This window comes from Salvia splendens, chromosome 10, assembly GCF_004379255.2.
Source record: "Salvia splendens isolate huo1 chromosome 10, SspV2, whole genome shotgun sequence".
NCBI classification, from domain to species: domain Eukaryota; kingdom Viridiplantae; phylum Streptophyta; class Magnoliopsida; order Lamiales; family Lamiaceae; genus Salvia; species Salvia splendens.
Window position 1 is genome coordinate 29,809,359 of NC_056041.1, and position 12,620 is coordinate 29,821,978.

The 12,620-nt window shown below is 40.8% G+C and overlaps 1 protein-coding gene and 1 long non-coding RNA gene across 4 annotated transcripts; both read right to left on the bottom strand.

The window, feature by feature from the left end:
- Nucleotides 1-717: 717 nt before the first annotated feature.
- Nucleotides 718-3,603, bottom strand: LOC121752970. 3 transcript variants are annotated; one of them, XM_042148082.1, is made up of 3 exons: nucleotides 3,245-3,603; nucleotides 1,610-3,187; nucleotides 718-1,521 (listed from the first exon to the last, which is right to left on the bottom strand). In XM_042148082.1, the coding sequence occupies exons 2-3, from the start codon at nucleotides 3,184-3,186 to the stop codon at nucleotides 897-899; spliced, it is 2,202 nt and encodes a 733-aa protein (XP_042004016.1). In that variant the 5' UTR covers nucleotide 3,187; nucleotides 3,245-3,603; the 3' UTR covers nucleotides 718-896. The 3 variants fall into 3 exon arrangements, with proteins under 3 accessions (XP_042004016.1, XP_042004017.1, XP_042004015.1); XM_042148083.1 differs by having other exon boundaries at nucleotides 2,375-3,190; XM_042148081.1 differs by having other exon boundaries at nucleotides 1,610-3,190.
- A 7,061-nt stretch (nucleotides 3,604-10,664) lies between these two features.
- Nucleotides 10,665-12,223, bottom strand: LOC121752308. Its single transcript, XR_006040297.1, has 2 exons — nucleotides 11,728-12,223; nucleotides 10,665-11,276 (listed from the first exon to the last, which is right to left on the bottom strand). It is a non-coding gene; the product is annotated as an uncharacterized LOC121752308 (long non-coding RNA).
- Nucleotides 12,224-12,620: the final 397 nt, after the last annotated feature.

Genomic DNA, 12,620 nt, shown 5'->3' on the forward strand with positions numbered 1-12,620 from the left:
TGGGTAGCAGCGGTAGATAAATAAAGTGCCTTTTATACTGGGCGAACTCTCTCGACTCAACTCATTCACTCTATTTTGCTTGTTCAAACCTGTTTTCACTTCAAAAGTTCGACAAACTCATTAATTCATGTTAAAATCTAATATTTATTCAATTGTCACAAAGATTACATCGAGTATTATAGGAAGAGCAGCTATACACATAAGGAAAGATTTTGCCCTAATTCTAATTACCATAATCTTGGTAATTTACAATTAATTCCATATCTTCCTCATTATTTGCTTGTGATTTGATTCCCCCAATCTTCTCGATTATTTACTCCTGATCTCTTTCCAACACTCCCCCTCAAGTTAAGTAAGGGGATCGTCCATACTTAACTTGCCCAATACTTCATGGAAACTTCTGGAGTCCACAGCTTTGGTGAGAATGTCAGCCAACTGGTCTTCTGATCTTACAAACGGTAGTTCCACCACCTTTGCTTCAATATTGTCTTTGATGAAGTGGCGATCAACTTCAACATGTTTTGTCCGATCATGTTGTACTGGGTTCTCTGATATGCTAATAGCTGCCTTGTTATCGCAAAAAAGTTTGCACGGTCCAGGGGAGATCAACTCTAACTTAGTCATTAGCTATGCGGCACCGATACGGATACGCGTATCGGTATCCGAAGGATACGGATACGCGGATACGGCTCTTTCCCAAACAACCCGATACGCGGATACGTTTTAACTATTTTTTTTAATAAATAATAATAGTGCAAAATAAATTACAAAATAGATATTCTAATTCAACATAGAGACATTAAAGGTCTATTACACTCAAAATAACATGATAGCAGCAGGTTCTAAATTAGGAAATAATTAAAAGGTAGTAGCAAACTAGCATCAAGCCATCAACATCAAGCTTCTTCCTCATTCCCCGTCTCCTCCAGCTCCACACCTTCATCCTCGGCATCACCCAATCCAAATGATACAGCCTGCAACTCAGGTTCATCAATGGAGAGGTCAGCAACTTCAAGAAGACCAACACCACTAAGGGAATCAAAAGAATCTCCCCCAACATCCCACATCCTTGTCTCTCCTTTCTTGTATGCATCAGTTCTTCTTGACAAATGTCTCAGATTTGAGTGCACAAAGACCAAATCTTCAGCCCGCTCAGGAGTTAAGGCATTTCTCTTGACACTATGGATGAAGCTATATGTGCTCCAATTTCTTTCACAGCAAGAAGAAGAGGCCGGTTGGCTGAGCAGTTTCATGGCCAAACTCATCAAAAGAGGGATAGATTGTCCATGATTTGTCCACCATGTCATTGGGGAAACAGCCCATCTATCATGTATAGAATCAGGGTCATTGAATTCTTCTGAACAACTAGAAAACCTTGCATATTCTTCCTTCACTGCAGCCAACTCTTGCGGTATGCGAAAGAATTTCTTGAAGCAAGTCATCCTCATTTGTGATATTTCCTTGTCCTTGTGGGGGGGTAGTCGGCCAGCACCTTCTTGAAGCCACATGTTGCTGTAAAATCTGGAATTGGCAGCAATTTAGATCATGAAGTTAAAATGAAAAAATGAAGAGCAAAGAATCTGAATTTTAATTGCACAGTGCATATTACCTTGGATTGAGTGAATGAGCCAAACAATGAAGTGGATTATTGCCTTTTGTCCACCTAGCAATCAATATATCATGAATAACAGAGTAGAGGTCTGACTCCTCATTTGGTTCCTTCCCTTCATACAAATATATTTCTTTCTTCACTTTCTCAATCATTGAATCCCACATCTCATAGATTAAGTGAAGACACGGGGTGTCGGTGTCCGCAAAGCGTATCATATCATAGATAGGACTAGTGAACCTAAGAATGTATTCCACATTGCCCCACCAGACATCACTTAGTATTTTTTCCTTTACATGTTGGGCAGTTGAAGCATCCTCTTTGTAGATGCTCCATTTGTCACTAATCACCATGTGTTGGAGAGCTGCTTTTACCTCAACAAACCGTTTTAGCATACACACAACCGATGCAAATCTTGTTTCAGCAATAGAGAGCAACTTCAAATGGCTGAACTCATTAAACATGGAAAGACGCATGCCATGATTCATTATGAAATTCTTGATCATAGTAGCCTCAACTTTGACATTGTTTATAAATTCTAATCGACTCCAAACCTGCATATCCTCATCAGTAGGTGTCCTTGGCAGTTTAGGTTCACATATATTTTTCATAGCAAGGTTGAGAGTATGCACTACACAAGGTGTCCAAAATATGTGATCATTTTCAGCTTCAATTAAAAGACCCGCACCTTTGCAATTTGCAGCATTATCTGTGATGATTTGTACCACATTTTGTCGACCTACTTCATCAATGATAGCCCTCAACTTCTCAGCAATATATTCTTTTGACTTGTATTCTCCTTCACAATTGTCAGCCCTCAAAAACATTGGTGCTTTCTCAGAAACAGCGGTGAAGTTGATGATTGGCCTCCTCTGAGGATCTGACCAACCATCAGAGCAGATTGTGACCCCTTTCTCTGGCCATGTGCTCTTTGTACTCTCCAATAGAGTCTCTATGTGCCTTCTTTCTTGCTTGAGCAGTGATTCCCTTGCCCTGTTATACCCAGGTATTGTGTAACTTGGCAAATTGCGGCTGCAAGCAAATGCAAAAGCTTCTCTAAAATATGGGTTTCTCAGAAAGTTGAAAGAAATCCCTCCAGAAAACATTGCTCTAACAATTAAAGCATCCAAGTGCTTGCGGTCTTGCAATGCCCATGATTTTTCCAATTGAGAAACAGGCCCCCTCTTGGTCCTCTTGCTGTTGTCTGAAGGAGCTACAGGCAAAGAAACAGTGCATGCCTTTGATCTTTCCAATAGCTCCTTACACTTTTCCACTTCCCTCCTCATGTCACTCAGCATTTCAAATGAAACATTTGGACATGTCTTAATCCCCTGTCTTAATTTTTGCAGCAAATGAGCTTCAACTCTTGTATAGCTAGTGCTTTTTGAAAATGGACAATAGTTGCATCTCCATAATATATTTCCTCCACCAGGTTTAGGCTTCTCTAGAATGGTGACATGATCCCACAATGGAGCCCTGATATCAGTTATTTGTCTGGACCCAGATCCAACACTAGAACTAGCAGCAGAACTAGCACTAGAACTAGCAGCAGTAGCACTCAGATTTGGAGATGCCATACTGCTGAAATTATAATTGAATTGAATTGGGGGAGCAAAAAACTGAATTATAACATACCGAATCTATGGAGGCGGGGAGTTTTTGACCTAGCTGCGGCTTTCTCAATTGTGTGGAATCTTATATTGTATAGAGCATCATTATTTATAGAGCTAGATTTGTTCATCCAGCTGCAATGGGCTACATCACAAATGGGCTTTTTGGTCCAGCCCGTTAATTCTATCGGGCCGGCTCCTTTAGATGGGCTTTAAACTGGGCCGTATCCACCGAGATACGTATCGAATCTGAGGTTTCCCGGCCCAATACGGCCCATCCCGCGGATACGCCCAGGATACGTATCCGTCGCGTATCCGTCGCGTATCGGTATCGGATACGTATCCGATACGCGATACGGCAACAAAGTGAAGTATCCGTGTTATATAGGTCATTAGCCTCTTAAGCCATAGGATCTCTGTCAACCCACTCTTGATTCCTCGAAATTCTGCCTCCGCACTTGACAAAGCTACCACCTTCTGTTTCTTACTTCGCCAGGTGACTAAATTCCCCCCAACAAAGGTAAAGTACCCCGCAGTTGATTTCCTATCATTCGGATTTCCTGCCCAATCAGCGTCGGTGTATCCATGTATGTCCATATGTCCATGTTTCTTGAACAACACTCCATGTCCTGGTGTTCCCTTCAAGTATCTGACAATCCGCAGAGCTGCCTCCCAATGAGCCGCCTGTGGTTGATGCATAAACTGGCTCACCACCCCGACCGCATATGCAATATCAGGCCTAGTATGAGACAAGAAGATTAGTTTCCCGACTAAGCGCTGGTATCTCGACCGATGAGTGGGTTCTGCTCCTTCTACTATTCTCAAGCCGTGGTTCTGGACCATAGGTGTGTCTGCTGGCTTGCAGTCCAGCATCCCAGTTTCTGCTAACAAGTCCAGGACATATTTTCTTTGATTGATGAAGATTCCTTGTTGAGATCTTAGCACTTCTATTCCCAGAAAATACTTCAGCGAACCTAGGTCCTTCATCTCGAATTCTGAAAACAAATTCTGTCTCAGCTCCTTGATTTCTTCTTCGTCATCTCCAGTAAGAATCATGTCGTCCACATAGATGATAAGGCAGGTGATCTTTCCTTCCCGTTTCTTCAGAAACAACGTGTGGTCGGAATTGCTCTGATTGTACCCATACTTCTTCATCACTTCGGTAAATCTCCCAAACCAGGCTCGGGGAGACTGCTTCAATCCATACAGTGTTTTCTTGAGTTTGCATACCTTCCCTCCTTCAAAGTTTTCCGAGAATCCTGGTGGAGCCTCCATGTAGATTGGTTTCGGAAGTTCACCATGCAGGAAGGCATTAGTGACGTCAAATTGGTGTAAAGGCCACTCCTTGTTGGCCGCAATTGAGAAGAGTACCCTGATTGTGTTTATCTTGGCAACCGGGGAGAATGTCTCGGCATAATCAACTCCATAGGTCTGAGTGTACCCTTTTGCTACCAGCCTTGCCTTATATCGCTCGACTGACCCATCTGGCCTCCTTTTTATGGTGAAGACCTACCTACATCCCTCGGCTCGCACTCCTTCTGGCTTGTCACACACCTCCCATGTATTGCTCTTCATCAGTGCTTTCATTTCTACCATCATTGCCTTCTTCCAATGAGTGACCTTCATAGCTTCCTCGGCAGTTTGAGGAATCTCTTCTTCTTCTTCATATAGGGCGGTTGTGAATGCCTTAGCCATTTCTGTGAGGTTGGCTTTCGCAAAATTTGCAACTGAGTATCTGCTCTTAGCACCTATCCTTTCTGGACTGTATCTTTTTGGAGGGACTCCCCGAGTACTGCGCTGAGGAAGAATATATCGACCAGTATCCCCATCAATAGCGGTGATCTCATCTGTCTTAGAATTGTCAAGTGTAATTGTACTTCAGAGTTGAGTTCAGGATTTACCTCGGATATCACTGGAGGAGAATCGGATTGAGGCGTGGTTGCCTGAGGAGGGTCCATAGTGGTTGTGACCTGCTCGGCGGTGGTGCTAGCTTGCTCTGTTAGTTCCACCTCTGAGTTACTTGGTTGAGGCACCAACCAACTTGGGGGTCCACTGATATCCCTTAGGCTATTTCTACTACTCTCCCCCTGACCCCGAAGATGGGTGTGGTAGAAATATTCACATTCAAGAAAATTATAGTTCATAGTGGTGATTATCTTCCTAGTGGATGGATCATAACACCTATACCCCTTCTGATTAATCCCATATCCTAGAAAGACACATTTCACAGCGCATGCAGAAAATTTTGTTCTCTCGTGTTTCGGTATATGCACATAGACAGAGCATCCAAAAATTTTAAGTGGAAGAGTAAGAGGTTCAGGAAGTTTCGTCATTTTCGAAAGGGTCTGAAGGGGTGTTTTCATGTTAAGTATTTTTGTAGGAAGACGATTTACAAGATAAACTGACGTAGCCACGGCTTCGGGCCAAAGGAACTTTGGGACATTTGAGTCAAAAAACAACGCTCTAGTAATTTCGAGAAGAATTCTGTTTTTCCTCTCAGCTACCCCATTCTGTTATGGTGTATACGGGCACGTGGTTTGGTGAACTAACCCATTTTTTTAAAAAAAGTCTTCCATGTCTTTATTGACAAATTCCCTCCCATTGTCTGACCGAAGGACTGAGATGGTTTTTCGAAATTGTGTCTGAATCATTTTTAAAAAGATGTCGAATTTTTCGAAAACTTCAGATTTATTCCGCAAAAAATACACCCAGGTCATTCTAGTGCAATCATCGACAAACAGAAGGAAATATTTAAAACCATGATCACCAACAATAGGCGCAGGGCCCCACACATCAGCGTGAACAATAGAAAAAATATCCTTAACACGAGTATCACTGGATTTGTAACATTGTCTATGATTTTTAGCCAAAACACACGACTCACAAGAAATGTCTTTAATATGCGAAAATTTTGGAAAAAGTAATTTAAAATAACCCGTTGAGGGATGACCCATTCTCCGATGCCACAACCAAGCTTCTCTATCAGCAGATCCGTGAGCAAGCATTGCGGCGCCACCTTGGTGAGCTATATCATCCACATAATAGAGCCCTTGACGCTCAGTGCCACGCTCAATTATCCTCCTCGTCCTGATATCCTGTAAAACCCAGAAGTTCGGGTGCATCAATAAGGTACAAATTAACTCTTTGGTCACATGGCTAATAGACATTAGTTTGTGAGACAGTTTAGGCACATAAAGACAATTATTGAGTTTCAGGTTTGGAGATATCTCAATAGTTCCGCTCCCACTTACGGACGTTGATCCCCCATCAGCAGTCTGAATTTGACTTTTAGTTGCCCCATTAAAAACAGAAAAAACATTTCTATCATACGTCATTGTATCTGTAGCCCCACAGTCAAATATCCACTCACTTGTAGTACTACCCGGTAATTTTTTTGCCATACACACAACATGGGTATTTTGAAGGGGTGCAAAATAATATGGGGTAATAAATGAGATTTCTGAGGATTTGGGGGCAGATTTCGAATTTCCAGCTTTTATGGGGTTCAATCTCCTAATATTATCAGAATGGGGTAAAATGTGGGGTTTATTAATCTGGGGGGACTTATTTGCAAATCCAAGATTGGGGTTAGGGTTTGACACCCCCAACCCGTTACCTGCTCCGAAAGATCCGCCGCTCCTTCTGAATTCAGCGATTGCTGCCTCTCCCATCGCGCCGCCCCGATTATCCGGCCGACCGTGAGCGTCGGCGGCCTCTTGGTTGCCTGCTCCGGTCGCTGGAAACATGTCCCCTCCATTTTCTGTAACACCGATCGCTAATTTGGCCTTGGCTTTTTGGTTGTCGTCCCACCATTCCGGGAATCCGACGAGTAGGAAGCACGTCTCCTTGGTGTGCTTGTGCTTCCCACAGTGTGAGCACCATAGCTTGGACTTGTGGGGTTTATTAATCTGGGGGGACTTATTTGCAAATCCAAGATTGGGGTTAGGGTTTGACACCCCCAACCCGTTACCTGCTCCGAAAGATCCGCCGCTCCTTCTGAATTCAGCGATTGCTGCCTCTCCCATCGCGCCGCCCCGATTATCCGGCCGACCGTGAGCGTCGGCGGCCTCTTGGTTGCCTGCTCCGGTCGCTGGAAACATGTCCCCTCCATTTTCTGTAACACCGATCGCTAATTTGGCCTTGGCTTTTTGGTTGTCGTCCCACCATTCCGGGAATCCGACGAGTAGGAAGCACGTCTCCTTGGTGTGCTTGTGCTTCCCACAGTGTGAGCACCATAGCTTGGACTTGTCTTGCTTGAAGGGCCGGCGATTTGAGGCGGTTGATGTATAGAGACGATGCGGCGGTTGTCCACTCCTCTGTTGACTCCGGACCGCAAATCTGAGCCCGATTCTGCCCGATGATGTGGTACCGTTGGTTGCGACGGCGGATTCAGTGGTGGTTGCCGGCATAATGCTGAGCCGGGCGGTCTCCCTCTTAATCCAACCGTACGCGACCTCGGCTGAAGGCCACGGTTTCTCTTTAAGCACTTCTCGTTTCATTTGGTCGTATCTCGGGTTCAGGCCGGTTAGGAATTTGAATAATCGTCGTGTTTCGACATATTTTCGGAATTGCCCTATCCCCTTGTCACAAGACGTGACCGGCTGTTCTTGACACCGGTCGACGTCGATCCACGTCCTATGTAAGGGACGCCAATAGGTTTCGAGACTTTGTTCTCCTTGCTTGACATTCTCTGCTTTCTCTTCCAGATCGAAGAGCAAGAACGGATCGGACGTGCTTTCGAACGTCACGGCTAGGCTCTTCCACAGGGCTTCGACTGTTTGATGGTGAGCGAAGTCGATGACGATGTCCATCTCGATGTTGTCTAAGATCCACGAGAAGACAATCAAGTCGGTCTCCTCCAACTCCGTGTAGCCAGCCGCCCCTGGTTCGGGTGGTGGCGGGCTGCCGTTGATGTGGCGGAGTACTCGTCTACTCCCGATTTGGATCTTCATGAGTCGGCTCCATATGGAGTAATTCGTTCCGTTGAGCTTTACTGCCACGGTCACATTCTTGCTGACCCGTAGCTTGTGGTCGTCTTGAACTGGGGGTTTGGTTTCATCGGCCATGGCTTAATCTGCCTTTAGGTCGAGAGAGGTAAACAAAGGCTATGATGAAATTATTTCTGAGCCTTGCTCTGATGCCATGTTAAAATCTAATATTTATTCAACTTGTATTGTCACAAAGATTACATCGAGTATTATAGGAAGAGCAGCTATACACATAAGGAAAGATTTTGCCCTAATTCTAATTACCATAATCTTGGTAATTTACAATTAATTCCATATCTTCCTCATTATTTGCTTGTGATTTGATTCCCCCAATCTTCTCGATTATTTACTCGTGATCTTTTTCCAACAATTCACCTAACTAGTACATAAATGGGTGAAAACCTATACTAAACACTTTAAATCAGCAAAATCATATGTTAATCATCCATAAAAGCATCCTAAATTATGAGTTTGTCACTTATATCACATAAATTAATGTCAATTAGTCATGTGATGAGGGAGCTAAATTGAACTCTTATAGTGTATCTGTTGGGGTTTGTATACTAAAATATGCTTTGAGCGTACATGCCTTTATAAAGTTAGCTTGCATATATACGAGAAACGCCACGTCCACTTGTTTACCTAATTATGAGAATAATACTATAATATAATGGTTTATTTATTGAAATATAAATAAATAAGTCTAAGGCTTCTTACTAAGAAGGTTAAAGTAGGGGAATCTGATGATTTCTCATGGGTTCTCCAATAGGGGACTTGACCAGATCTAGTAAGAAGAAAATAGAGTTACCAACCTAGATAAGCATTGGCTACCTATTGGTATGGTTGCAGTGTTTGTGATAATTCTCTCTTACCTAAGAAGAGATTAGTAACACTGGTGTGGTAAAGCATTGAAAGGATCAAACACGAAATATATTCTTTATTGCTATCCACTGAAAGAATATATTTCAAAAAATTTAGTATTTTTAGTCTAAGCAAATAATATTGATATTGTTTATTTAATCAGACGACACTTTGACTCATCAATATGTGAGAGTTTTTCGCAACTCAATCATGATATCTTGGAGGATAGTAATTGAATAACATGAAAATATCAGAATATTATTTCATAGAATTCGTGTGCCCAGTGTGGTATAATTAATCCCCAAGAGGTGTTTGAAAAATAAATTTATTATTCAGAAAACTGAGCAGTTGGAATTTTATTCCATGAATAATAAATAAAGTTTCAAACTAGAAAACTCTTTGGAGAATTAATTTAGTTCAAGTCACATAGCAGATAAAAAATTAAATTAATGGTTTAAGATAATCTTAAACGTGAGAAATATTATAAAATAAAATGGAACCCAAGTTCTTCGTAATTTGGTAATTTAGATCGGAGTTCAATATTATTCTTTAGTGGAATAAAATAATATTTCATTGGATAATATATTAAATCATGGGTTAATTGATTTAATAAGTTTATTGTCTAATGGGCTAGCCCAACATCTAATCATTCCATGGATCCCCATTTGTAATACCTGCTTTTATTATTACCTTTTTACGTTAAGATTTTGTTTTGAGAACGTGCGAGTGATAGATCTTGAGTAAAATACCGTCATTGTTTTTTGATTGGTTGCGATTGGAAATATTGAATGCTTCAATTGTTGTTGGTTAATCATGTGGTGAAAGTAGTCGACGAGATTGAAGTGAGATTCGTCGATGAGAAAATTGGGCGTTCGTTTGCGAGTACTTGGAATAACAACAAAATACTAAAATAAAACACCACAAAATCAATACTCTAAATCAAATATTTGGGCCTATTGACTCAACTTATTTTAACACAAGTGATACTCGCAAGTGTGCGGGGCTAGTGTAGCAATTAGCAAGCAAGAGTATCGTGTCCCACAGAAACAAATTTGTACCCAACTTAACTACCACGAATAAATGTTGACTACTATCTAGACAATCGGAAAAAGTTTGGTTTGTTCTAACAACTAATAAAAGCATATAATAAGCAAGTAAATAAATAAGAACAGTGAACAAGTTGTGAAAAGATAATATGGAGAAAATTGTAGAACTCAAGGATCCGATTCACAATTCCAAGCTTTTATCCAATCTATTTGCCTTACCTTTTGGTGTCCCTAGAGTTATTAAGTCGATCACAATTATGGATTAAACACCCTCCCGATGTGAGAAACCTGTAGATTAGGTGCTACGATTGAAGCCTTCTAATCCTAAACCCCTAACTCCCAAAAGAACGATGAGATCAAAGACCTCACTCAAAACCTCAACTCTCCCGAGTTCTATTGTATTAAGGTGTGAATTATTTTTCTTTTCAGATTAATTATTTCATCTCCCGATTAATCTAATTAATCCTACACAATCAAGTGGTGATCAAGCAATTGAAAGGAATAAACCTAACAATAATCAAATAACTACAAGAGCAAGGTAAGAACGAAATTGATTGAATAAAAACTATGATATTAGTGCATCATCACCAAGAATTCTACAAGAAAGGTTTAGCTACTCATGTTCATGGTGAATACCAAGTTTAACACAAATGAATCCAACAAATACAAGAATAAAAGATACTAAGTACTCCTATGAGATAGATCTATGGAGTGAAGCTTCAATCTTCAAATCTCTCTCTCAAAGGTGTTCTTGGGGGTGTGTAGAGTGTGGTAGGCGATAAGTGTAAAATGGATCTTAACCCTTAATTCGCCAAAACAGCGCACTCGACCGAGTGAATTTATAAGGGTAAAATTCACCTGGCCGCGTGACACTTTTCGACCCCTTTCTGACTCTTCAATGCTGAATCTGTGATACCCGGCCGGGTGAATTTATAGGGTAATAATTCACCCGGCAGTGTGAAATTTTCTGGACAGCGCAATGTTCTTATAACGGCCATAACTTCTTCTACCGAACTCCGATTGAGGCGTGCAAGATACCCACGTTAAGCTCTTTCAAAGACGAAGAGATTGATATGTATTAGGATATGATTGGACCTCAAAATCTCCAGTAAAATTGTCTCAAACCAAGGCTGCTGCACATCAACATATTTTGTACATTTTTCTACACATTCATAACAAAATGGTCAACCAACATAATGGGGAAAGTAGATATAAACACACCTATTAATAGACGAAATATGATCAAATTCATACAAAATCACCCTGTAAAATCATGTAAAATCAAAGTATGTCACCTATCACTTTTATCTATCTTGTTCTAGCCATTTTATTTCTTTCAATTATGAGAAGCCCCCCTCCCAAAAAAAAACCATTCTTTATTCCAAATCTGCAGTCAAGTTACTTGGTCAAATATATTTCTCCCAACCCATCACCAAACGGTTTTCCCCCATATCTCCACCAACCTTGAAACTCTCCAATCTGCCGTATTTTTCATCTCTTCCACTAAAACGTAATCTCTCCTCATTCCATTGAATACGAAAATCTCCATACTTATTGATTCCATGATTTGACATCACAGTGAGAAGGAGAAGCCGTGAGAGAGCTATGATTACCTTCTGTCTGTGAAATTTTGCTTCTTTCCAAAGGTATATCCTCTATTTTCTGAATCCCCTGTATTCCATGATATATATTCAAACATTCACAGTAGTTCATGAATGGAACTTAGACTCTTGTTGAATTTCCAGATATTGTTGAATGATTTGTTTCTGATAAAATTGCAAACTTTAATATTATTAGAAGTTGTCCTCTTGTTTCCTTTTCAACCCCAATTCTTGAAAACCTTCTGCCTGGCCAATAATGTTTGAATCAAACAAATGAGAAAAACTTAATAGAGAATTAAAGGGGAAAAGGGAAAACGTATCTGGACTAGGAAGAGAGGGAGACAGTGTGACATTCGGCTGTGAACGGAGGGCAGCTGCGGCGACGGAGAGGCCGTGACAGCAGCAGCGGCGCTGATTTTGGAACGAGGGAGATGGGAGTCTATTTGTTATTTCTGTTTTGTGTGAGAAATTGCGAATTGGGCGTGTGTGTTTGTGAAAATTAGAGAGAATTTTGAGAATGATGAAAAGAGAGACAGATGCGTTGGTGATGGTCTCGTTCCCTGAAATTTTGTCACATTTTTCCATTTTCATCCGTCTCATAAAATTCGTCACATTTCACTTTATACTATTTTTTGTAGTAGACCTCACATTCCACTAACTTATTCTCACTCACATTTAATTATAGAGTAAAGACCAAAATTGGTCATAGATATATGACTATTTTATGATTACGTTTTGAATTATTGCATCCAATATATTTCAACTCGGGCCACAATCACTCCAAAATGGATGGAACCGTCAAATATTAACGGTCAACGGTTTTTAATCAAATTTTGACCCAATTAATTTTTTTCATGATAGTTTTTAATTATTTTAAAAATAAAAATGATTTATTCTAAATAAAT